General features: G+C 35.8%; 1 protein-coding gene across 1 annotated transcript; it reads right to left on the bottom strand.

Annotated features, from left to right (window-relative positions):
• Window positions 1-7,472: 7,472 nt before the first annotated feature.
• Window positions 7,473-23,936, bottom strand: ALX1 (ALX homeobox 1; the record flags this gene model as incomplete). Its single annotated transcript, XM_008935789.1, has 3 exons — window positions 7,473-8,116; window positions 19,851-19,979; window positions 23,632-23,936. Coding segments are annotated over 3 exons (755 nt in total), but the record flags the coding sequence as incomplete, so codon positions are not given.
• Between the last annotated feature and the right edge of the window lie 1,669 nt (window positions 23,937-25,605).

Raw genomic sequence — 25,605 nt, 5'->3', positions numbered from 1 at the left:
AGGAAGTCAGCCTGTTTGTGAAGTTATTGTAAGGTAGCAATGGGCATAAGTAAAACACTGCTAATATAGCACTTGGCCAGAAGTAGCCTCCCCTGTAGGAGTTTGTTTATAAATTGCTTTGGTCCACTTGACAAGGTCAAATCCATTCTCTTAATGATGAATCTCATCTGTTCTGGTGCAGAAAGAAATGTTTTCTTTCACTTCTACGTGTGGTAAGAGCTCATTCATCTCTGTATGTTCTAAAGGGAAATCTAGCTACATCAGAGAGAGAAGGAGTATTCAGAGGGCAACTGATGGCCAGGAAGATATATTGAATTCACTTTCCTGGGACAGACATTCAAATGGTAACAAGTGATAGAAAACAGCTCTATATTTCAGCATGATGTGTGTTCTCTCTCTTATGATTAAACCCCCTGTGGGCCATCTGCATTTAATGGGTTAGAACTACTTTGTAGCTGCAGCTTTTTCCTTCCATGGCTCTTATTTATTTGAGAGGAGACTAGGCTGCACTCTTAAAAGTGCAGCATGTAGGAAACACTGCCAAAAGAATGAGATTGAAAAGGCAAATTTATGGGTTAGTGTTGTTTTAAGCATTTAGCAGTATAAATAGGAAGTGTAGATAAATGTGGACATATAAGTGACTCTCTGTTTATCTCAGTTACATTATTTGCCTAAATTCCAGAAAAGAATTGGCCCAATTAGTTTACATAAGCATTAATGCTCTGCCCCTGGACTAACAATTTAGCATATGTGTAGAACTGTTTTCAAACTAAAACTAATACTCCTCCTGAGAACAGGTCTTCCTAAAATAGAAAAAGTATTTCTCAGTTCATCCTTGTCTCTCAGATCCTTAAAAAAACAAACAAACAAAAATAAACAAATAAATAAATTAATTAATATAGAGATGAAACCAACCCCCAAAAAAACCAACCAAACACACACAAAAAAATCAGACACAGATATGGAAACTATTGTAGAAAATTAGACGTAAAACTAATTTAATAAAGTTCAGTGCTTTAAAATAGCAGAATGAATAGAACCTAACAAAAAAAAACATTCATCTAGACTAATTAATGTTGTTTCAGGACAATTTGATTTAGCATATAAATCAATATAAATAAAATAAATCAATATAATCAATATAAATCAAATAAATAAATGTATTTATTAGGGATCATATTCTGATCCCAAATGAAGTCACTGGCAAGATTCCCATTAACTTCACTTAGGATTTGATCATAGGAAGACTTTGGAATAGAGTTAAGGAATTTTCATCCCTCTGCCAACACTGAGTTTTCTGGCTCTAAATATTCAATAAACTCCCAGCCAATGAGTGTATTTTCCTCTTTTCACATTGTATATATTACTTAAACATTTGCTAAATAATACTCACTAACTCAGATGTGTATTCCAGACCTTTTTCTAAAAGCTTCCAAAATCATTCAGTATTTTATTTACTCAATGTGTTCAAGTGACATCTGATAGATTTTTCCATATGTAAATATTCATTTCATTATATATTAAAATGTTTATAAGGACTAATGAGAAAATCATTCTTCGTACTCTAGAAGTTGAGTTGTACCCTTAATACCACTTTGAAGAAAAATGCAATGAACTTTGTATCGTCATTTTTGCTGTTAAAGATCTCAGCTGGTTTCCATTTTTAAAAATTAAAACAAAATCGTTTGAGTAAATATACCTGAGTAAATAGTCTTATACAGATCCAGATACTTCTGTCTGTCTTTGAGGGCACTGTTTAACAAGCTTTCATTTAGTGAAAGCTTTCATTCACTGTTTAAGCTTTCATTTTAACTGTACACTTCTGTTTTCAGAAGAGCGAAAACGTTGTGAAAGTGTTAACTAAGACCTTATTGTACCTACAAGCAGTTGTCATTCCTCTCTATATCAATAAATTGCTCATTCATGGGGCAATTTTGGGTGCGGGTGTATAATCTTATGCAACTACTGAATCATAGCAGATGACTTGGCCCAGCTGTAATGGTAGTGGGATTACACTAAACTGAGGTTGGAATGTGCATATGGATATTCTCACAGGAATACAAGGCAGCATCAAGTATTTTTTAATTATTTTTAATAATTAAAGAATGCAGAGAATATCATTGCCTCAGATTCTGAGAGATGAAGTGGTCAGTTGTTAGGTTACAGAGGGCTGCTGCAGCTAGAGCGTGGAAAAGCACTCAAGTAACATCTAGTGAGCCATCAAGTTCTACTAGATAAACCAGTCAGAAAGAATTAATTTTGTCCTGATCTTATTACCTGCCAAATGATCTATTTCATGCTAACATTGTTGACCTTGATGAATATAGTTGCTTATACACTGATGGATTTGTTAGTCTCACCTATTGCTTATCCCTATGAGAATAATCACTATTATGAAGGTGAAGAGTATAAACTAAGATGAAGTTCTGACCTGTTGAGTGTGAGGCCTCACAACAGCACTTATTTTTTAAGAAGATAATGGATTTTGAAGACTCACTTTTTTGGGTGAGTTTTGTTTTGTTTTGTTTTGTTTTTTCTATATGTTGAAAAATCCATGACATCTCATGTGTGAAATGCATTTAAAGAAACAGGTTAGGAACTATGTAATTTTTATATCGTTATTTAAATAGAGCAAAAACAACTAACAGAAACAAGTAAGTATCTCAAATATATCTTATGTAAGAGTGTTGTGATATGTTCCTTCATTTGTAGGCCATAGATGTATCAGGTTTAATAAGTCAGTGTGGCAAATAAGAATGACTATGCTTCAGGAATTTGGTAGAGTCACTGATTCGACTGTCATTGTGTCTTCATGTTGCCTTAAAAATATGGGGAAAGAAAATCTGAAATTCATGATTAGAGAATGAAGAGCCTGCATGCTCATCCACAGAATTACTCTTCAATTTCCCAATATGCTTTTACTGGCAATGATAGTCATACACCTACCAGCCCTACCACTTTAAAACTTATTTTTGGGTTATTTATATTGCTTTTTAAACCTGTACTGTTCTTGCAAATAGAGATAGGAGAGCTGGCAGCAAAATAATTTCAGGTTCACAGGTCCTAGTGAGATTTGGGTGGGGAAATTTAGGTAAGAGAGGCAAGGATGAGACACCCTGGGTTTAGGTTTCCTCTTTACTAGAGTACTGCACCCTGATTCTCCTCATAGAAGTTTATGCTATCATTCCTAGCCACCATATGCCCCATACTCACTGCACACTCCCCTTGTTCCCACACCTCACATTCAGTGCTGACCCAGCCTACTGCTGATTTTACACAATTTAAATCTAAAATTTATTCTTTCAACTACCACAACTTTACATTCTAGATATTTACTTAATAAGTTTGCTTATTCCACCAATATTTCATATAATAATTCACCAGTGTACCATAGCTGTTTTGTGTTGCACTGGCAATAAAAAGCAGCTATAAACCTAAAATGGATATATACTTCAGCTTCTTTAGGCTAGTCAAAAGTGGTATAAAATAAATGGTTACTGAGCTTTGAGTAGCTCACAATGTCTTACTGTCATTCTGATGCTGGCTAAATCTAAAAAGATCACTGTAGAGGGATAAGGGTATATTCTGGAGATGAGCAGGTCACTTGTTAACTGCATGTGAAAGTGCTGGAGGAAAAAAAGCAGTTCCTTATCACAGAAAGAACTTCCCCTAGAAAGATTTTGAATTTTAGCAGTATAACTATTTTAAGATAGTTGTAATGCTGATCAGCCCGATTAAACTTTGATTAATAACTAATCTATTTAATTTAATCAATAATGCATTCATTATGTCATTTTGAAAACACTGAAATATTTTATTGTTTGCAAACTATTTACTTCTATTGTGCTAAAGTATCTCAATATTAAATGCACGGTGTTAGTCGTTTTTGTTGACGTAAACACTTCAGGGCCTTACCATTAAGTTCACAGTCAAAACACTTTTGACACACTGAAACTGATATTTTTCAACACTTGACAGTGTAAAACATTTTGACAGGAAAGAAGTTAAGTGGAAAATATATGCAATTTCCACTTATTCTTTGCAACAAAAGATGCCTTCATTGATATGTTCCTATGGCATACAACACTGCTGACCAAACTGGAGGTAGAAATCAGTTATGGCAAAGTTTTCTAGCCATCATTATGGTAAGGAGACTGGGTCTTTAGCTGTTAAATGCAGTGTTGTCCATCATTCATGTGAGTTTGTACAAGTCTTAAAAGAGGACTTTTAATATTCATAGATAAATTTACATCTGTTTAAAAAATTGTACAAATATGGGCTCAACATTTTAAATTGTTGATGAATCAATCATAGGAGAAAAAATAGGGCAGTGTTATGTCACCACAAATTCTTCACAGCATTAATTATGACAGTATTTCACTTTCTCTTTTAACAGGATGGGGACTTTTTGCCCAGAAGTTCTATAAATTTACTTCTCAGCCTGATGATGATCACATATCTCAAACATTAGTTAAAGTACTTGGCAGAAAGGCTATGTAAATCACCTCTTTTTGGTTTTAGTGCATTTGCCACATGTTGAAGAAGCAGCAAAAAGATTAGTTGCTTTTGCTAAGAAATCATTAAGTGGATACAATCAAAGTACAAGAACACAAGTCCTGTCAAATGTGGGAGTACAGTGCAGTGAAAAATAAAACAATTCACCTTGAAGAGCAACTTATTCAAATTGTTTGCATATACTGAAATGCTTCTTTTCTAGAATTTTCCTATAAAAGGAGAACCCTGCAAATAGCCCTGTTGTCTCTGTTTGCACTATTTGTGGAATAAGGAACTACTCATCTTGGTTAAAAAATCCGAGTTTGGCCTTAAGCCAAGGTGGGCCATATTCTGCCATCCTTACCAGAGCTAAATTGTACCTTAAGCTGAGCCTGATTATGAACCGATTAGTCATGTTGTGCTGATCGGCTCTTTGCATGAATGGGACCATTGTGAATAAACATTTACAAGTGATCCACAATTTGGCCTGTGTGAGTAGTCTCACTCGTATCAATGCATCTACTCATGGAGTAAAGCACTACTAAATAAAAGTGGCAGAATGTGACCCTGTTGTAGTACTTGACATCTAACACGAAGATACTTTTTCATTAGCTAAATGAAATGCTGCAACCAACAGACTATCATTCATTCTTCGAGACAAGGCTGATGCAAGAGCAAGACAAGCTTAATGCAGGCCTGCAACTTATCACACCTCGGCTTTAATGAAGGGTCGAATACCTGTTTGTCTAATGCATAAAGTTATGCTAGCTACATGCAACAAATAATTTCCATTGGTAAAACTGAGGAAGAAGAATTAGTTAGAATCGTATCCCTTTCACTTAAAATCAGCAGGAAGATGACAGTCTTATTTTTCCCTTTGATTTTGGGGGCTTCAAGTATCTAAAAATGTTATAAGAATGGATGTTTATTTCTCTCCAAGTATTCTTTTGCTGCAATGAATTCCTAGGAATTGTTTCATTTTACTCTTGACATAAAAAGCCTTGTAAAAACAAACTTTTTTTTCTGGATTTCACAGGACAATAATAGCCAATTCTGCTATCAAAATAAATAATTAAAGTGAAAGACAGGTAACAATAAAGATGGCTTGAAGTTTGCCAGATAAGCTTTTGATTCTTTATCCACTAGTGCTGCTCTAATAAAAGTTATCTGGAAATTACTTTGACATGTTCTAAATGCAACACCTTAAAAAATTATTATATGGGGAAAAAAAAAAAAAAAGGCAAAACCAAAAAACTACACATTTTAGATTTTCTTTCCAAAAAAACCCACCTTGTGTTTCCACCACTTTCATCCTTCTACAAGTGGCATAAGTGTCTATGTAAAACTAGTATCTTTACCTGTACTAATAATTATTTTTTTTGCTTATAGTCATAAGGCTCATTTTACTGCTGTCTAAACAGACCATAAAAAAAGGAAATTATAAATTCTTGTCAGAATATTCTTTCCCATTTCCTTAGGCCAAAGTCAAAGTTAATTTTCAGAGGAGAATAAAATCAGGAAACCACAAATAGGAGTTACATGTGTTAAACTTTGAGTCTGTTACTAGCAGCAAACAGAGTAACCTTCCTTTCAATCAGCTGTGTAAGAATCTGGTGTAAAATTCTCATTTCCCATTTTCAAACCATCCTAATGGTTTCAAAGTTTGTTTATTCCCCTGAAAGATTACAGAACAGACCCCTCTCCTATTTTTTATTTCATTTTTAGCCTCCTAAGTGGGAGAGAGACAATGTGGGGGTTCCTGTAGGTTTGTTTTTGAGAGCACTGGTAGTTCTGCTGTTGCTGTGATGAAATGTGCTTCCCTGATCTTCCCTTCTTCCCCCCATCCACCGTCCGTTCCTAACTAATGGCCAGAGAGAAAAGCAAGAAGGAGCAGGGGGTGCCCAGAGAGTTGTATCCTGTTCTAATCACAGCCATGCAAGTCCTTCTTTACTTCAATTAATTTACTTTGCCTTTATGAACCTGAGAGACTGACTGTTGCTTTCAAAGAGGCTGACATTTCACTCATCTGAAGGAGCTTGGAATGTGACAGGGGAAAGGGAGGAGAAGTAAATCAAAGCAGATAGCAATTCTCCAGATGTAAAGTATTTTTCTTCTCCTCTATTTTTTTTCCACCAGAAATGTCAGAAAGTCTGCTGACATTTTAATTCCTTTGTGATAGGCTGGGAGCTAAGAGTCAAATCCCGTTGCCACTGCAGTCAAAAAGGTTTTTCCTATCAACTTTAAGGGAGCAGTAAACTAAAACTAAATGAAATGTACTCGTATAACATCTTGAGATCAGTTACAGACTAAAACTGTCAAGCCTTGTTGGACTTCTTTCTTTTCAATTTTACAATAATAAAAAAGAGTTGGTAAGAATGACTGGATTGGAAGTAAGACTTTGCTGTCATTGTGGTATTTTTATAAATCTGGATTCTGTTGAAAGTGTCACAGCAGTATCCATGCTCTCTTCTAGTCACCTAAGTTTCAAGATACCACATCTGCAACCTTAAAGATATTGTTTAAACACTGGTTGGCTTAGATAATCTCTGCCCATCGTTGAAAACTCTGTTAAACGCTGTGTTCTTGCTTTTAGTGGTATGTCTGGGGAAAAAAATCTCATTATCTTTAATAGGAATACACTCAGGTCCATAAAATAAAGGAGTATCATCTGTTCTCATTACATTAGTTGTACATTGATATAACTCCAACAAGCTCAACATGCGTTTAGCAAAACAGCAGAGCTGACTCAGAGAATCAGCACAGTGATGAGAAATTCCTACAGATACAAGGTCTACAAATTCCACCTACAACATGAACAATCACATATTTCCTTCTCTGCATAATATGCTTAGAGATTTACTTCATAGGTTTAAATATATATTTTTTTTTCCTTTCCAGAGTTGTTCCCTTATGAAATATTTATTCGTAAAGAATTAATTTTGGTTTTAGGACAGCTAAAAACTGGTGAAGTAGACATATTTGCTTAATAGTTTTATTCTTTTTCGCAGGTTCTATAATCATATTTCATAAACTGGTACAACAAAACATATTTCTATATAAAAACCAAAACAAAGAGGGTTTGTTGAGCTTGATGCATGGTAAATCTATTTGGTCTATTGGTTTATTGTTAAATATTATATTGCATTTGTTTAAGCAGATATCATGTATATTGTGATTTCTAGCATTCCACACACAGCAGCTTACTGTTATGTCCTTTAAATATGAGAAATAAAAATGTTTTGAGTTTGCTATTTAATTAAAAAAAAAAAAAAAAAGTAAATTAAGAAAGAGTACTGCTATATTACATGGCCCAGGAAATATTAGCAGCATGCTCTTTGGCTTTCATCCGTAGAACTGCAATGCTGGAGGACCTCCTTTCAAACTCCGGCTTAGTTTCAAAAGCATGTCCATTGGTTGCCCCAGAAAGTAAAGAGTCAGTGAAAAAATTATTGAGGGGCACATGACTGAACTGATTCTGGTGGTTTGAAAAGCCTGTGTACCCAGAATCTGTGCGGGGTGAATGGGAATAAGGTGTCATACAGGAGGACGTGTCTCGTGGCAGCATGCAGGAAGTAACCACAGAGCCGCTAGCCGCATTCCCTGCCCACAGATTGTTCTGAATCTGGAATATATAAAATGAATAAGATTAAATTAGATAGTTAATCTTTTGTTTTCTGCAATGCTTGGTTTGCTTTACTTAACACATCCATTGTTAGAGCTCCTCTGAAACAAGCAAGTAGTACTTAACTAGTTCTCCGTAATCATATTAGAAAATACCATGAAGACATTACATGAGTCAAAGTACTGGATCATTCACTCAAGAGCAAGGGCTGCTGAATCATATTCCTTTCTCTGTCATCCATTTGATCTGTGGCTCTATCCTGAGTGTTTACAATTGAATTCTAGGATACCATTATCCCAGCCAGTCAGTAAAATTAGTGGAAGCACACAACAGACTTCAAAGAAAATGCGTAGAAGAATGTACAATATCATAGATGTTTCCACCATAAAAGTTTATCCTCATCAGAATTCTTTCTTAGTGTGATGGTAGAAAACAGTGTAAAAGGGTGACAAAACAAACCAGGATTCCTCAAGTGACAAAGATCAATGAGTATTAGCGAAATTAAATATTGAGAAGTTATGCATAATTGGTTTAAAACTAATAAGTTCATAAAATACAGGCATGGTTGATAACACATCCAAGAGGTCTTCCTAAAATTGTTTCAAAGATGATTTAAAGATAAAAAATCTTTTCATTATGTTTTTGTATGAGATTATACTTGAGGGCATTTCTCTTTCAGCTCTGTCTTAACTGGCTGCACTGTGCGTCCCTGGAAAACGTTGCATGACAGACTAGGAGACAAACTTTGTGGTTACCAGCTATGTCTGCTGAAGATTTGGAGTAGCCACGTATTCAAGCTTTGATGTGTAACTCCCTCTATACTTGGCAGTAACTTAAAGCTTCACTCTGTGTCTCAGGCCTTCTCCTATCATCTGTGTAAAGAAGTTATGTATGGATAGGTATTTCTCACTTATTTATTACTAGATGAACAGACAAAATTATTTTCAAGGCCTAGCATAAGTCAGCTCATGTCATTATCTCAGACTGCATTCTTTCATTCCTCCTCTATTCACTTGGTTTTAATCAAACTTCACACTCAGCAGCTGTCCTGTCTTTTTTTAACTCTATATCTCTCTATCAGGACTGTATGGATATAATTTCTGACAAACGCTGACCTACTCAGCCATTTCTCACTTGCACTCACCGTTATACAATACACAGCTTTATATTTCTCCTCCACTTTTACTTATATCTCTGTCCTGAATGCCTTTTTTTTTTAAAAAAAAAAAAGTACAAATATCATGATATATGGCATTTTTAGCCCTCATTCACAGCACAGATCTTCTCAGCCAGTAACTACCCTTTTCCTTTTGTTTTACTTTGCTAGATTTGTCTTCATCCTAAAAATCTTTTGTCTGTTCAGTATATCATTGCACTGAGATTGAGCCCACATGTCTTTGTTCTCTGCTATATATTGCAGTTACTCTTCAGTTAGTACTGCAAAGTGAATTCCTATTTCAAACTTAATTTCGGCTTTATGTTCCAAATCAAAAGACAAAGGAATTTTGGCTTTAAGGTACATAACTTATCTCTCTAGCAGAGTGATTTTTTTTTCTTCCAAAATAGAGGTCAGGGGAAGCAATGAATTATGACAGACACACACATACACACACAGAATGAAAATATGTTTCTAATGCTGAGTTGTTGTTTTTTTCCCATTGTCCTATTACTTTGCAACAACACATACCCACCAAACCACCAACAAGCTAAAGAGATAAATCATGGTTCAGTGAACCCATCTAGCTGAGATCTAGTGCAGATAGGAAGGATGAGATGAAGTCTTATTTTACAAAGCAGTATTCTGAACAGTTATATTAGCAGGGGTCATCAGGAACTGACAAACTCATTTGGGTTCCTTGGCAATTCCAGCAGCAAAAAAAAAAAAAAAAATGAACCATAAATGCTTCATTTTGGTTTCCTGCAGAAGGCAGGGGAAAAGTAATAGTAGCAACATGCCTCCCCAAACTCTTTATCTGCCCAACTCATTCGCACAGACCATGTGCATACAAGCACACACACACTGTAACACCTACTCATGTGAATGCAGCTTGCCTTTACACACAGACACATATGCACAGCTAGTGGGGCACACCTCAGGCATCTGCTCCTCAATATCTTAGGTGGTCTGCTGAGAGGTAATGGAGTGAATAAGATGCCTGGGGAAGGATATCGAAGACTTTTTCTCCTTCTTGTGGGCCTCCTGAGATCTACAGGAGGAAAGAGACTCTAGTGAGAGTTTCAGAACTGCACACTACCCATCCTTCCCTCCTCCCTTCAGCAGTTTTTAGAAGGCTTTCAAACTTCAGCCTATAAAAGACCATCTGCAGCTTGACATGATCCTCAGCTGCCTTATTACTCCTTAATTAATCTACCTGAATTAGTTTTGATTTATAATCAAACTTTTTTTTGATCTTCGGAGAACAGGTGGTTGGTCTGGCAATTAAAGGACAGTTTATCTAGACCTATGTGAACCATTGATCCTGCTAACCAAAGTTTGCGGCATTCAATCACAGAAAATTCCCAAAGAGAGAAGTACATCTCCTGTGGTTCAGCATTCAGGTATTCCTGAATGTCCTGTTGTCTGGAAGATAGCTCAGATCCAATCACAGATATACAGAACATGACAGAATGGAAACAAGGGACACTGAAAGAGCTAGAAAGTCGTTAAGTGTAGGGCAACTGGAAAGTCATCTACTAAGACTCATAAGATTTACTGCCTTCTCAGACTTCATGAGTTTGGAGCCACATAACATGTGATCTGAGTATAGAGCAGAGTAGTAAAGAAGATAGCAGCTGAAGGGCTATAGAGTCCAGAAAATATCTTCACTTTTTTTTGAAAGCCCAGCTGCACAAGTTCTATCTCAATGATGAACTGGGAAAATCAGAAACCTAGTCATTCATACACATTTTTTTTGTTTAGGAGTACTGGGAACTTTTAACTGTACTTTATTGTATTTCCCGGTCACACGTTAAGTTTCTTGCAGCAGCAGTGACAGATAAAGAAACGGTTGGGGTTTTCTTTCCTCTTCTTGCAAAACAAGTCACTCATTCCTATTTCCATGCTCTTGCATTTCAGTTTTCTTTGCTGGTACAGCTTTTACTGAATTAAAACAGGGAGCTGATACAGCTGAAAAAAGAATCCAGGAAAAAAATAATCTACGAAAAAAAAAAGTTTTGCACACATACACAAAGAACCTCATTGGTTTTGATGATATTTCCAGGCCAAATGGTTAGTCTCAGAACCTTCACAACAGGATGAATTTGCCCAGGAGGAGACTTGTATATCTATGCAGTGTCTAATAAGGGAGCTAAGACTGAAGGAGCTCATAATCTCCAGAGCTAAATCACACATGACAAAATCTCATCTATCTGTCTTACTAAGATCTCTTTTTAAGAAACACTATGTCAAATGCTGCATTTGCCCAGACTGCACAGATATAATTATGGGAAGTATTTGAAAAAGAAAATCTATTTTAAAAGGGACACACATGAGATTGCCTTTGATATGTGATTGGAAGACTTCAAAAGGTTCATAGGCTCAGTTTGAAAGTGCCAAATAATCTACATAGTCTGGAGGCATTAAAAAATAAAAATAATTTTAAAAAATTTACTCTTTCCTTCCATGTTTCTAGTAGTTTTGTTGGCAGTAAACTAAGTTTAGTACCACAAATTTTACTGATATTTTTATCCTAGACAAATCTCTTTCAATTTAACTTAAGTGAGATTTTACAGGCGTAAATGAGAACAGAATTTAGCTGCAAATCCTAAAACACACCAATGTCTTGTTAAAGACATATGTGAACAAGTTATTAATTCCTGAAACTCTCAAAGGTGTGCCATAGGTTTCTTCCTTAGAGGAAGGAATCCAGATTAGTAAACTTAACTTCAGAAATGCCACAAGATGCTACAAAAGCATTACATCTTCTCTCATGAGAAAGTTACACTTTTCAAAAGAATATTCAGTTATGTCAGTTTTCTATTCATTTTAGTTGATTGAGTGACTTCACTTTTGATATTAGATTTTCATTTCTTAGCAAGGATTTACAACATACATATCTTGTAGTGAAATTTAGGTACAGAATGTATTTCTGTATTAAAAATAAATACGGTAATGTTTTACAATAAGTCAAAATTATCAGACCTTCTTCTGGTATGTTAGAAGGAAAAGGGACATTATGTACATGAATTTAAAGAAAATATTTTACCTCTTAAAACCTTGTGTGATCCATGAACTATATAAAAGGCAATTCAGAGACTGTGAATGAGGCTATACATACAGCACATCTCTGGTTTCTGTTAACATCACAAACAACTTGAGCACTGCTCTTGTGGTTAGCATGAAATTACCAGGGCCCTTCAATATATTTACCTACTGTACGTTTTATACACGCAGATGCATACACACCCTTCCTGATAGAAACAAGAAGTAGGATTTCATAGCTGTGACAAGAACATAACTGGAGAGTTATGGTTGTTAACAGGTTTATGATATCATTTCCTAAGCATATGACCTTCTACTTGACACTGCAGAGGAAAATTAGCTGAGGTAACTGGTCATCCCACTTGGTGTCATTGTTTTTCTTCTGTTAAAATTTCAGTTCTTGGAGCTTTAGCCTTCTGACACGACACCTGGAGAAATCACATCAACTCAAATCTCCACATTTCTGAGGGTTTTATCATCATGTACCTAGCTTTGGCTCTCCCATCCCCAAGTGTCTTGACTCCTGGTGAGTCACTTGCTTATCCAGACTGGAGTCCCTTTCCAGACAGTCCTTTTCCACATATATGAGCACATGTACCTTCTATTTGAGTAGATGTGTGTTTTAGTGCTTCACATGAGAAACAAAAATGTTAATTTGATTGTTATTGCTGTTATTATATTACAGAATATAAATTATGTTATTGTAATTACCCTAGTAAGTAATTATAAATTACACATTGGGTCTGTTTTCAGGATGTTCCTGTGCCTTGCAAGGGGTACAACAGTGGCACTAACTGAACGGTTAAGAATTTGCCTAATCATAGAAAACATGAACGTCAAGGAGACTGATATGCTAAATTTTTGTCATTTCTCTTTTTTTGTCATTTTCTGCTTTTTGTGAAGCAACAGTCCTTGCACTGCCAGAAAACATGAAACCTGTGCTTGCACAAGGAGCTACTTTAGGCAGATTAAATGCAATAGCTGTTGAAACACCAATTCAAAATAGTCTATTGATTGATTGAATAGTCTATTGACTAAAATACTAGTCAAAACTGCTAGTTTACAAGTCATAATCTGTAGGCTGTTCCTAGTCCATCAACACAACTAATTTGGTCTGTCACTTGCCACAGTATTTTTTTTTTTAACGGGGCCTCTGAAGAACATTGAAAGTATGGGTAGAGATTTGCCTGTACTTCCTGTGTTTGCAGATTCATAGATTCTCAGAATAATTTAAACTGAAAAGAACCTCTGAGATTATTTTTCCAAACCCTTGCTAACATCTAATTTTGAATTTAGATCAGGTTACTCAAGCAATATCCATCCAAGTTTTTAGTAGCTCCAGCTACAGAAGTTCAATAACTTTTATGAGCAATTTTTTCCAAAGCATTACTACATTTTTTTTTTCCTTTATGCCTAGACAGAATACTTCTTGGTGTAATTTGTGATCATTTCACAGGAGCTGTTGGGACTTAATGAACATATGAAGATCATCTGCACTGTATTTGGCTCAGCTACATATGAGAGAGCTGCAGCACACCATCTTCAGATATGTCCATAAAATACAGTTTGGCCCTTGCTCGTGAGACGCTTAATGCTACAACTCTTAAATATGTCATAGACCCATTCAGTTCATATTTAGGCCTTACATAGGGCGAACAAAACAAACATCTGTTAGATTCCATGCTTAAGTTTGCTAAGATGCAAAATAACACAGGATTTGAAAAGTCACCAAGCTTTCATTCTTCTATGGGATGCTTTATGATAAACTGTAACTTCTCCCTACTGCAATCTCAGGGACAGTTACAATAAAAATTAACTATATTCCACATCTATGATACAGTTAAAACCAAAATTTCACACTTTGAAAAACACTGTTAATAAGAAGTTTGTATCTCATAAAAAAATGGATTTGCCTTATAATTCAGCCCCAGCTAAAGTCACTCACGCACTTAAACAAATACATGATTCACAAAAAAAATAATAAAGCAACAAGTTGAAAGTTGAGACTGCAAGGAGGACCACATACAGTGATAGTTTAGAACCAAGAAAAAAAAAATGCAGTGCACAAATTAGTTTGTGCAGAACAGACACCACCCAAAAAGATTAGAAGTGTTACTCTTGTTGGAAGATCACTCACAGCAGTGCAGTAGTCAGCACATATGCAGAAAGCAACGTACCATCCAGGTGGTGGCCCAGCCTGAGCTCCATGTTTCACAGCTAGACAGCATGAGTATATAATAAAACGTCTTTGAAGCTAGCTCAGATATGTCTACCACATCTACTCCTACTTAATCAGTATGCCCATAGCCTTAATGAACTATTGTGATTAACTGTCATTTATGTGTCTACTACAGTTAAAAGAATTTTTAAGTCACATAACATGTGGTTTCTAATATATGCCATATGAAAGATTTAATTGGAGCATGTAACTTTGATTATTGCTAATGAGAATTACTCATATGTACTAAGGCTAGAGCAGAACTGTAATGATGATCCAAGGACTTAGTACATAACACATGTATACTGATACCACTTCTACACTCTTTGGTTGCCAAAACAAATCATGTGATGCCATACTGTTCAACATATTTAATTTGATTTATCAGTCTGGTGGATGAAATGCACAATTTAGCTTCTTCCTTCTTCTACCTTTGAGATTTTGGCATTCTACCTTCTTTCTACACATTCTGTGTCATTCCAGTTCCCATACATTTGAAATGTTTTTGCCTCCTCAGGATTTCCACCTGCCCTAGGCTGGGTGTTTCAAAAAAAAAAAAAACAAAAAAAAAAAAAGGCAAAAAAAAAAAGGCAAAAAGCAAACAATACATTTCACACATGATAGTAAGAAGGAAAGTATAATGATGTGACAAGGTAAACCCTTTCAAAAGAACTTAGAAGAACAATGACAACAAATGAACTAGACTCAAAGAACAAGCAAGAAGAAAAGATGCAAATTATGAAAAGACCCTAGGTGGGGGAAGAATATTTGCCCTAATTTCTGCTTTTCAAGGATAAAATTTAATATTTATTTGCATATTGATGCACTTACATTTATAAAGATAACTGCTTTATAAATTTAACTCATACAGGGAAATTTGGAGGTCTGTATGATAATAGTGTAGGCTTTTGATCAAATTTCACTCTCGTGTGTGTAAATAATGAGGGAATAAGAATGAAATTTTGTCTCAGGTTTTTTGGTCCCTTGCTACTTCTCATACATCAACATTAAACCTGACAAGGTCAAATACCCTTTGTAACACTAGCCTTCTCACTAGGCATAGGACAACAAAAGTAGTGAAGACCAATAAGGTGAGAGAAGAGCAAGGCTAAGCAGCTTTTTCATTGTTCCTCTCCCAACACGTAATAGACAGATCCATCCAAGATGACTATAGATGTCTGCAGTTGGACTGGGCATTAAACAAGGAAAAAAAGTATTTTTAGAGTTCATCTGACCTATTTTATATCTCATACTACTGGAAGATAAAACTTAATTGACCAGTTTTCCACCAACTGTAAATGGAACTCATCTGTAACATAAAAGTCCTTTTGGTTGCATCCTAGACAAAAATGTCTATTTATCTGACTACCAGCTGTCCCCCCTGAGGGTGCATCCTTCTTGGAAGTCCTGTTTATCAGCACTGTAACAGCGTCTAAGAAATCTTTAATAACACCAGACACTGGTGACCAAATGGAGCACTTCAGATTTATATAGTCACACACACATAGCAGCATTATGTTTTTAATTTGTACATGATGAAGATAATTGGTGAGGAGACTAAGAAGGGGTCTCTACACACTCTGATGACTGCAAAAGAGATTGATGTGCCTGCTGGAATTAATGCAAGTGGGATATCTATTTTGTGAATGAATCCATGGTGGACCTCAAAACAGAAATCTTCAGTCTGCAAGTTCATATAATGCACACCAGAAATTCACATTTGGTCTCCTGTTCCTTCTGCCACAGAGCAGTAAATGTTTCAGCTTGATTTCATCCTTTTTCAATATCCATCTTATATTTTTTGCCAGCAACAGAGAGTCTGTTTTGCCCCATGTTAATAAAGGTTTAATACATAAGATCCAGTGATGTGTGTTCCACAATCCCCAAGAAAAACTATTTACTCAAAAGTATGACAAAGCTTGTCTAATATTTACTGAAGTCAGTGCCATAGTAAGAGTGCTTATACATGGGGGAATGGGGGAGGAGGAAAAGGAAAAATCGATTCTTGGTTTATTTTCTTCCTTTTACACAGAAATAAAGGAATTGTTTTAGAAATCAGTCTGTAATACTAAAAGCAAACATGCAGATAACAATTTTAAATATCTCTTCCTGCCTGAACTGAGATAGATTAATGAGTTTATAGCAAGTCATGTGCTGTATATTTATTTTACATGTGACACACTTATAAACAGATACATAATTCAAAATATTAGAATATAGTGAAGTTAGTGATCATTGTGTTTTCAGTATAGATTTTCATTGCCTCAAGTGTTCTCACTGGAAATGTTATGTATGTGATACAGAAACCATTTATACCATTTGATACCATAGTGAAGGTAAGGATTTTTAGAATGTGAAACTATGAAAAATTACCACCAGGTTAGCAAGAACAGGAACTTGCACTGACTGTTCCCTGGTAATTGCCTTGATACTTATTCATATTCCAATACACAGCAAGGCAGACACCTTCTTCAGTGAGGAGTAAGGTACCTTAGCTTTATCATATTTTCAAATTATGCATGCGAGCATTCAGCTGTCAGTGTGGAGTGGACACACACTTTCATTTAGCTCCTCATTCCTTTTCAGGAAATAGGGTAGAGTACAACACAACTTTCTTGTGCAGGTTTGTCACAGAGGCACCCACAAAACAAGATAGTAGCTGCTATCAAAAAATGTGGTGGTTATTGCAACCAAAGTTGCCCACCACTCCTTCTGACAAAAACCAAAGAATTTTGGATGTCTGTTGGGAATAAATCTATGACACAACTAACTTAAGGAATGATGAACCAAAATGGGCATACACTCACTCATAAAGGGGAAACTTCCTACACAAGAGTGCCTAAAATAACATTCACCCGAAGAGAGGGCGAGGCTTGCTCAATCTGCAGAGACTCACTCAGTCCATGGAAGTATTCCTGGATGGCATGTTCAAAGGGAGGGTCCGACTGCCAAGTGCACAGCTCTGCAAAGGACCAGCTCAACAGGTTCTTAAGCAGTGCCCCATTTATACCCTAGTTTAGGGTGGCCTGTGGTCACTCTATTTGGCTGAGAAAGCAAGCCCAGACAAAACAGGTTTAGGGGTCCTAGATCCTCAGGTGACAGTTAACATGTGTCAAACTGTTCTGGCATTCCCTGTTTTATTTTGGCTTTTTTGTGGGGGGAAGAAGGCACCTGTCACACAGTGACCAAAATCAATTATGTGTTTGTACCGGTCTGTTTACCTGCAGTGTGCTAGTCTGTGGTTGTAGGTGAGCACTACCCATTTATGTTTATGCCTTTTATATTTCTACACGTTTTAGAGATGCTTTATTTGAGGTTATGGTACCAATATTTCCATTTCAAACTCCTGGCTTTACTAACTTATAAGTTAATGGTAGAAAATTTTGCCAGGCTGAAACTTGATCAACTGGAAAGCCTAGTCAGCCTAGGAAAGATATTTTTATGACAGACTTGTAAATAGAAATGCAGTGTATTCAGTCATCTTTTTAGCAATCTGAAAGTACAGAATAGATGTTTCATTATGTTTAGATTTTTATGGATGAAATTCTTACATAATTCAGAAGTGTTTATTTTTTAAAAACATTGATTTTAGGACAACTATTTTTAGTGCTTAACAGTGACTTGCATTTTTCCATTATCTTATACTATTCAAACTTGTATTAACTGAGAAAATTTCTAGATGAAGTCCTTCTGAAAATACAAGGTAAGCTTGGAGGCACAAAATTCAGTCTAGAGAACTGAGTCAGGGATAGCAGGCCCAAAGCTTACAAACTACTCCTTGTATCATCTGTTCTGATGCTATAGATAAGTCAGAAAGGCCTTCAAAAGATAGTTTAACACCTGGAGTGAGACTGTGCATCTAGTTCTTTATGAATTTTCCTAGGAGTGCTTAAGATCTTTTCGCACACCCACGTCCACCTAGGCAGGACTCAAACAAACACTATGTCTTCCTATAAAAACACAGAGTGTATCAAGCAGTAGTTTTTGATGTAATTTGGGCTTATGCACTATTACATTATAAAATAAAACTAGGCAGACTTTCAAGTGGCACTAGATCTGAAATGGTTGTTCACACGTTCTGAGCTGCTGGAACACACACCATCGTTCATCCAGACACCCAATCTAGTAATATTCATCGTACTCAGAGGTGAAGCACTTTAAGCCAGGAAGATGATGCATGAGCCCAAGGCCTCATGTTCAAAGCCGATCAATGCCAATGTAGAGCATAACCAAAGCAAGCCTACATAGAGTATGAGTATATTCTTAAGGCTGGCAAGGACCCTGTTGCCTAATGAGCTAGAAGAGCACCAGGACACTACCAGTGGGAGGTGTCTACCACAGCAACACATACAAGATTTTTTCTTTGTATGGTTCTTTGCTTTTTTTTTTTTTTTTTTTTTTTAATTATGTGGTAAAAGCAATGAGAAGCTAGAGACATGAAAAACAATGGCTTCAGAACAAAAATATTCAACGTACTAAAAGAGGCAAGCAGAAAAACAATAGCAGAGAGTGAGGCAAGACAATAAACCAGAGGACTGGAGAACAGAGACAGAAGATTATGAGCTTGTTATACAGTATACCTCACTACATACTAGTGGAAGACTGAAAAAGAAAAAAATTAATTAAACAAATTATTATTGTCCTGAAGAGCTTTCTTATTTCTCTGCCTACCTCTCCCAACCATTTATATTTAATTCTGATTGCATGTGGCCATGATATGCTTTCATGCTAGTAGAAGACTTGATGTATTCAACAGTCTATTGAGGTCCATAAAGAAATGGTGCATGTTTAATACGTCAGAAGGAAGTTGTCAAGAGATCATTAAGTTCATGCCTCATCTTACCAAAGCATACAATACTAGAGTTGTTAAGGCTGTGGTGGCTGTGAATATAAACATCCCAGAAAGAAAATTCTGACCTTCTTACAGTCAAAATTACATCATTCCAGTCAGTCTCAATGGGTCTAGACTTCATTCAGAATTTCTGTATAGACTTAGAATTACTCAAATCCCAACGTAATTTTATGTGCAGAAAAAACAGCTGCACAACCATACTACCAGCCTTTCTCAGTACATAACTGATGCAAAACTCTGCCTCTCCTAAAATAGTTGTTTAAAAAATACTTGTATTTTAACAGTAAATTATTCATATTGGATGTTGGAACGGTTGTTTACAGTGGCAGGTCTTGTCAATATGTCTAAAGACACAGAAAGCTAAATACAGGAAAGTCTTCATGCATCTTCTGTGCACATGTGTGCCTAAGGATGGAAGAGAAGGTGAACGTAGAGCCAAAGTACTACTTGATCTTTACCATACCTGAGGGTAGCTGTCAGTCCTTGGAAGAACAGATATATCATAGGTGGCAGCAAAATGGCTCTTAGCTTGCTGGATCTGACCGTAGCGTTCTCTTTTCCTCCATTTTGCTCTTCGATTCTGGAACCAAACCTATGGTATATGAGGAGACAATCATCAAGGTAAATTCAATTACAAACTGTGTAAAGTCTTAGGAAAGAGCCAAGAGATTTTTGGACAGTAGCTTAAAAAATGTATGTTTAGCTAAGAAGGGAAGGTTTTCCACCTAATGGTGAATCTCAATGACAGACCTGTATGAGATATTTCTGGCCATTTTAAAATTATATATTATTTCCTTTCTAGGGTCTTAAGAAAAAAAAAAATGCAAAGGAGAGATCAGTCTGTCAGGTAGTGCTAATTTTGAGTAAAGGAAAATAGCCAAGTAGCAGCAAGTGAAATTGTAAAGAAACTTTTAATTTAACCCGCCCACCGACTTGATGTGACAACCTGTGATGTGATCTGCCTCCTAGAGGTATACGTGCTCTTTATCAAGGGAAGTAGTGAAATAGCAGGAGCTGCTGGCACCGGGACAGCAGTCTGTGCTGCAGAAGAAACTTCCTACAAGGAAGGCTAACAGGGCAGGAAGGTTATTTAAAAGATCATGAAATCGCAGAAAGTTTTAAAAATATAGTGACACTTTTTTTTCACATTTGTGCTGGTGATATTTGTTTCTGACAATGCAAAACTAAAGAATGGCACTTTACATTTAGACTATGAAATAATTTAAACCTGAAATAATGCCTTCTTGTCAACTAAAAGCTATCTTATTTATGCTTAAATAACCTTTGGACTGTTCTAAATATTTTAAGAATTGGGTGTTATCTTGAAACCTATTATACGCACATTTCTTGCTGTGACTGATGTCTGCCATTGTCCTGTGGTCTTTGGAAAAAAAACAAAAAAAAATCTTTCAAGCAGTTTAGTTTGGGCTGGCTAAGATTTATCCTGATCAGCTAAATCAGGATAAAACTAAAGGGATTGCTAAGAAAACTAACTGTTCCTTTATAAAATTAGTATTATCCACCCAAGTATTTTTGCTCAGCTATGAGCAAATTCATTTAAACTCATTATAAACAAGTCACACTACTATAAGAGCTGTTATTTTATTTAAGGAAACAGTGTCATTAGTTAGTCTTCCTGCTAAATGTGCTGTGAACCCATTTGGACAGATACACTCACAATAAGATTTTATAAATATATGTAGACATTGCCTGTGAATCTACTTTGAGGGATACTTTCTAGGTACCTGACCGTAGGATATTTAAAATAACATTATTTTGGTTTATAATTCAGTTTTTGCCTTGATCTTTGGAGTACTCAACTGGTTTTTGAGACTGCTTAGGTAACCAGGACATAATTTTGCTCATTTTAATTCCCAAGGCATTGTGGCAAATTTAGTGTGTGCAATCTTTTAAAACATACTCTGCAATCAAAGCAAGCCTTATGCATATAACTGTTGAACATAGATTGTTAGGGAACTTGTTGGTAAATTTGTACTATTTATGATGCCTGAGACTCAGCAAAAAGAAAAGAAAAACAAAAATTATCCTGTCTCCACCGGAGGCATCAAGAACATGCTAAGGGAATTTAGTCATGAAGCTCTTTCATTGAAAAAAGACCTTGACAATCTCCTTAAAATGGGTGCCAATTACTTCACTGACATGTAGCAGGAAAGAACAACTTTGTAAAATTAGGTTCAGGTGGGCTCTCTCTGCATATATGCAGGACAAATATTAAATTGAATGTTGATGAAATGGTGGTGAGGGGAATGTGGGTAAGGTATCCAGCTAGCTGATCGCTCTGCTAAACTAAATCAAACAACTTGCTTGAATTTATAGTAACTGAATGAGAAAAAAAGCACACATTTTTTTCCTTTGACAGTCCCCCAAAATGTTTCTGTTTACATCTCTTTACTAGAAACTGACTCTTGGCAGAGATAAAGTAACCATTTGCCTCCACAAAGCGATGTAAAAATCTGCTGCTTGTTATCCTTGAGTTGCCAGATGCTTGCCTCTAATGATGTAAGGCCTTTTAAATTGCTTAATCTTGTGATGGAATACTGTTGCTACTCTGGGTAAAAATGATCACCATTTCCTTTCATATTTAGCATATGAGAAACACAGAGATCAGATATCTTTAAGAAAGAGGAGAACATGTTCAAATAAAATAGAAATAGATATTCTGTAAAAAGCTGATAAAAACATATGTGTTTTCACATTTACTCTATTATTTTTAATACTTTCACCATAGGAAGCTTCTAAAAATTAGGGAAAAAAAAAAGGTGATAAAAAGTCGGTTGACACATTTTAGCCCAATTCTCCACTCCTTATTGTATTAATTTATCCTTGGAATAGTTCTTATTATTCCAGAATTACACAATTGTAAGAACAGTGTTTTAACATTATGCAAGCTTTTTTTTTTTTAAGTCAAGACAAAATCCTAATGAATGGAAGTCATATATGGAAAACTGTAACAAATTCAGAGGGAGAGGGATTGCACAGAGCCTGAAGAGTTAAAAGCCACTGAACTGGTAAATTCCGTTGACATCACTGATATCATATCATTGTAACTGACACATGATTTTGGACTCTGTTGCCTAATGACAACAATGAATATGCTGTCTGATTGAATAGACAGGAAAAGAACACTTTTTTATAAAATTAATTATCCGAGTTCACTTCTGAAAGTGTTCCTGGTTTAATTTCTGTTGTATGCATGTGCACTGACGTCTATTTCTCTATATGCATGTGTGAGTATGTGTTTAATTACAAGTTGTGAAGTTGTTATCATCTTCAAGTTACTAAATTAAAAAAAATTAATCCCAGTCTGTTAAGAATCTACAAGACTCCTATTCTCTAAATGGAAATGTTGAGTACTACCAGAATGGGAAGGTGTCTAAAAATAGGATAAACTCACAAAATGCAGCTCACACCCTTTTCTAAGGGAAGATCTCTAAACGGGGGAAGGGCTGCGTTTCCTGGGTATTTAGCTTCTTTTCTCACCGTTACACATCCAAAGCCATAAATACTGTTGAGATTACTGTATGAGCACACACTGAATGAATCAACTCTGTAGGCGGTTAAGACACCAAAATACTGCATTGTGGTCAATAGTATGCTTCATTCCAAAAATTAGAATAACATTATCTACTAGCAAAGCAAGTTTAAAAAACGGCAAATGTACTTCCTAACTTTGTGATTTTTAAATTGCATACAACAGAAATAAAAGCATTTAATCTTTGCTGTGCATACACACACATATATTTATACACATTTTTATATGTGCAGTTTCATTGCATATTCTTTGCACAGAAATTAAGAATTTCCTTGCGTTTTAGGTTATACATTTTGTGCCATTACACACACAGAATCCTCTGCGTGAAAGTTCTGCACCATCATTAGTGAACTGCATGCAACACATCCCTTTAATGAGGTCTTTACATGCAACGCTTTATGCATTCACTGCCTGGAATTCTGACAGTAAAACAGAACTACCAGAGATCAAGACTGCTTTACTATTGATGTTGTTCTCCTGTCTTTCAAACAAATTTCTAGAACAACAACATGAGCTATTTTTAAAAATAACAAATTATTTTAGTACTGCAGCGTAACAACTCATATTCATGGATAAGTAAGCAAAATTAGTTACTTCAGCTTTATGGGCTTTTGTACAATCCTCAAGAGGGTCATTTAGCAGTTCCTACAGCGCACAACGTGTCATGGAAATGCTGAAGTTTGGTTCCTACCTGGACCCTGGCCTCAGTGAGCTCTGTTCTCAGAGCTAGCTGTTCTCTTACATAGACATCAGGATAGTGAGTTTTCTGGAATACTTTCTCCAGTTCCTCCAGCTGCAAACTGGTGAAAGTTGTTCTGTGTCTCCTCTTCTTACTGCTGGAGACATTGCTGTCACACTTATCACCAAGTTCATCCAGTTCCCCCTTCTCCTGCATCCCTTTCACCGGAGACATCCTGATATTGTTGCAATTGTCCATAGGCCTGCTCAGCTCCGTGTGAAGTGGCTGTCCTTCCACTTTAGTAATCCCATAGTTCACTGTACAAAAGATGGGGGGAGGGAAACAACTGGTTAAAGGGGGACTTTAAACTCAAGAGCCCATATATTACAGTTTCAAAAGGAACAAGATTCTATACGGGTGTAGGTATTTCTATACAAGGTCATGGAAGAGGAATCTGCAATATTAACCACAGACAGAGCAAAAGTACATTGAATTTTAACTGAAAATTGTATCTGAAAATATAACCTAAAACCTTTCAGTGTAAGGAGACTGTATGAGAGTACTTGAATATTTTTCACTCTGCCACTAAAGTAGTTAATAATCCATGAAATCAGCTTCAACTGGAGTTCTACAGATAAGGAATCTTAGCCCAAAACAGATTTTCTTATAAGGTAAGTGGCATAAAGCTATTGACAAATGTTCCTTTACACTTGGAAGCAGACGTATAAAGCTCTATTCATATGAAAATACAAAATAACTGTGAAGTGAACTAAGTAGCTGCAAAGTGACGAATCAAGAAGCAAATTAAACCGAAAATTACCTTCACTTTACAAACTCAATAGATTACATATACCTTCTCTCGGATTTGTAAAGTGGAATTGTTTCCAATTAAGTTTGTTATGGTTACAAAATACAGAGAGTTCCTGCAAATCATTACATATACTTTGTATAAGGTCTAGGAACCATTCGTCTTTAGGTAAAATCTGAGTAGTAGAGATAAGAAATATTCCTCTGTAGCTTCTTAATAAGAAATGAAAACTTTTCCTATTTTTTTTCTATTTTTACATATCTCACATTACTAAAAAAAAAGTCATAAAATGTGTTAGAGGATTCGAAAAGGCTTGGAGTTTTGTTTTGTTTTGTTTTGTTTTGTTTTGTTTTGTTTTCTACTCTCACAAACAGGCAAAAATAAAGTTTAAAACTTTATTGAAATTAAAATCTACAAAGATGGCAAGAAACATACGGTAAGAACTTAATTTGTGATTTTTCTCGCATTGTCAGTGGTTTCTTTTCTTTCCGTCCGAGCTGATTTTAACTAAACACAATTTTCAGACACTTACCGTCAACACATACGTAGATAGGAAATGCACCAAAGCCCCCAAGGCACACATTAAAGGAGCTAATTAAGAAAAACTTCAATGTATAAATCAATTTTCTATATATTTTTTAAGGCGCACTTGCAGAGATCTGTCATTATGTCTTACAAACTGTTTCGTACAAGAAAAAAGTTATTCTCAAAAAAAATACGTAAATGCCTGCAGAAAGTAAAAAATGTTAAAATATTCTTGGTCTCATTATCGCAGCTAATCTTAGTCCTGTTTTCCGATTCTTCCAGGAAAATGGTTTTTTTTAAAAAAATTATTTTTTATATAGAATAATAGAACCATAGAATCCTTTAGGTTGGAAGAGACCTTTAAGATCATCAAGTCCAACCATGATCTTAAAGGTGTCTTTATGTGGTTTAGATCATGTTGAAATAATGGGGAAATTTAAAAGCGTTTCAAAAATAAAACTTTCCACATTCTCCTGGCCGATTAGCTAGGGGGGGGGGAATTAACTCTGTTTTTTTAACACTGTAAATCGATTTCGGTCAGTATGAAGAATCACTGTTACGCTTTATGCAGTAACACAGGAAAAAAAAAAAATAAAAAAATAACCCTCACTATCCTCGCGGGGCGTTATCTGAAAGAACCGAAGGTGCGGAGG

This window comes from Merops nubicus, unplaced genomic scaffold (genome assembly GCF_000691845.1).
Source record: "Merops nubicus isolate BGI_N331 unplaced genomic scaffold, ASM69184v1 scaffold17912, whole genome shotgun sequence".
Classification (NCBI taxonomy): Eukaryota; Metazoa; Chordata; class Aves; order Coraciiformes; family Meropidae; genus Merops; species Merops nubicus.
The sequence above is the reverse complement of the archived record's forward strand: the minus strand, read 5'-3'. Positions and strand labels throughout refer to the sequence as shown.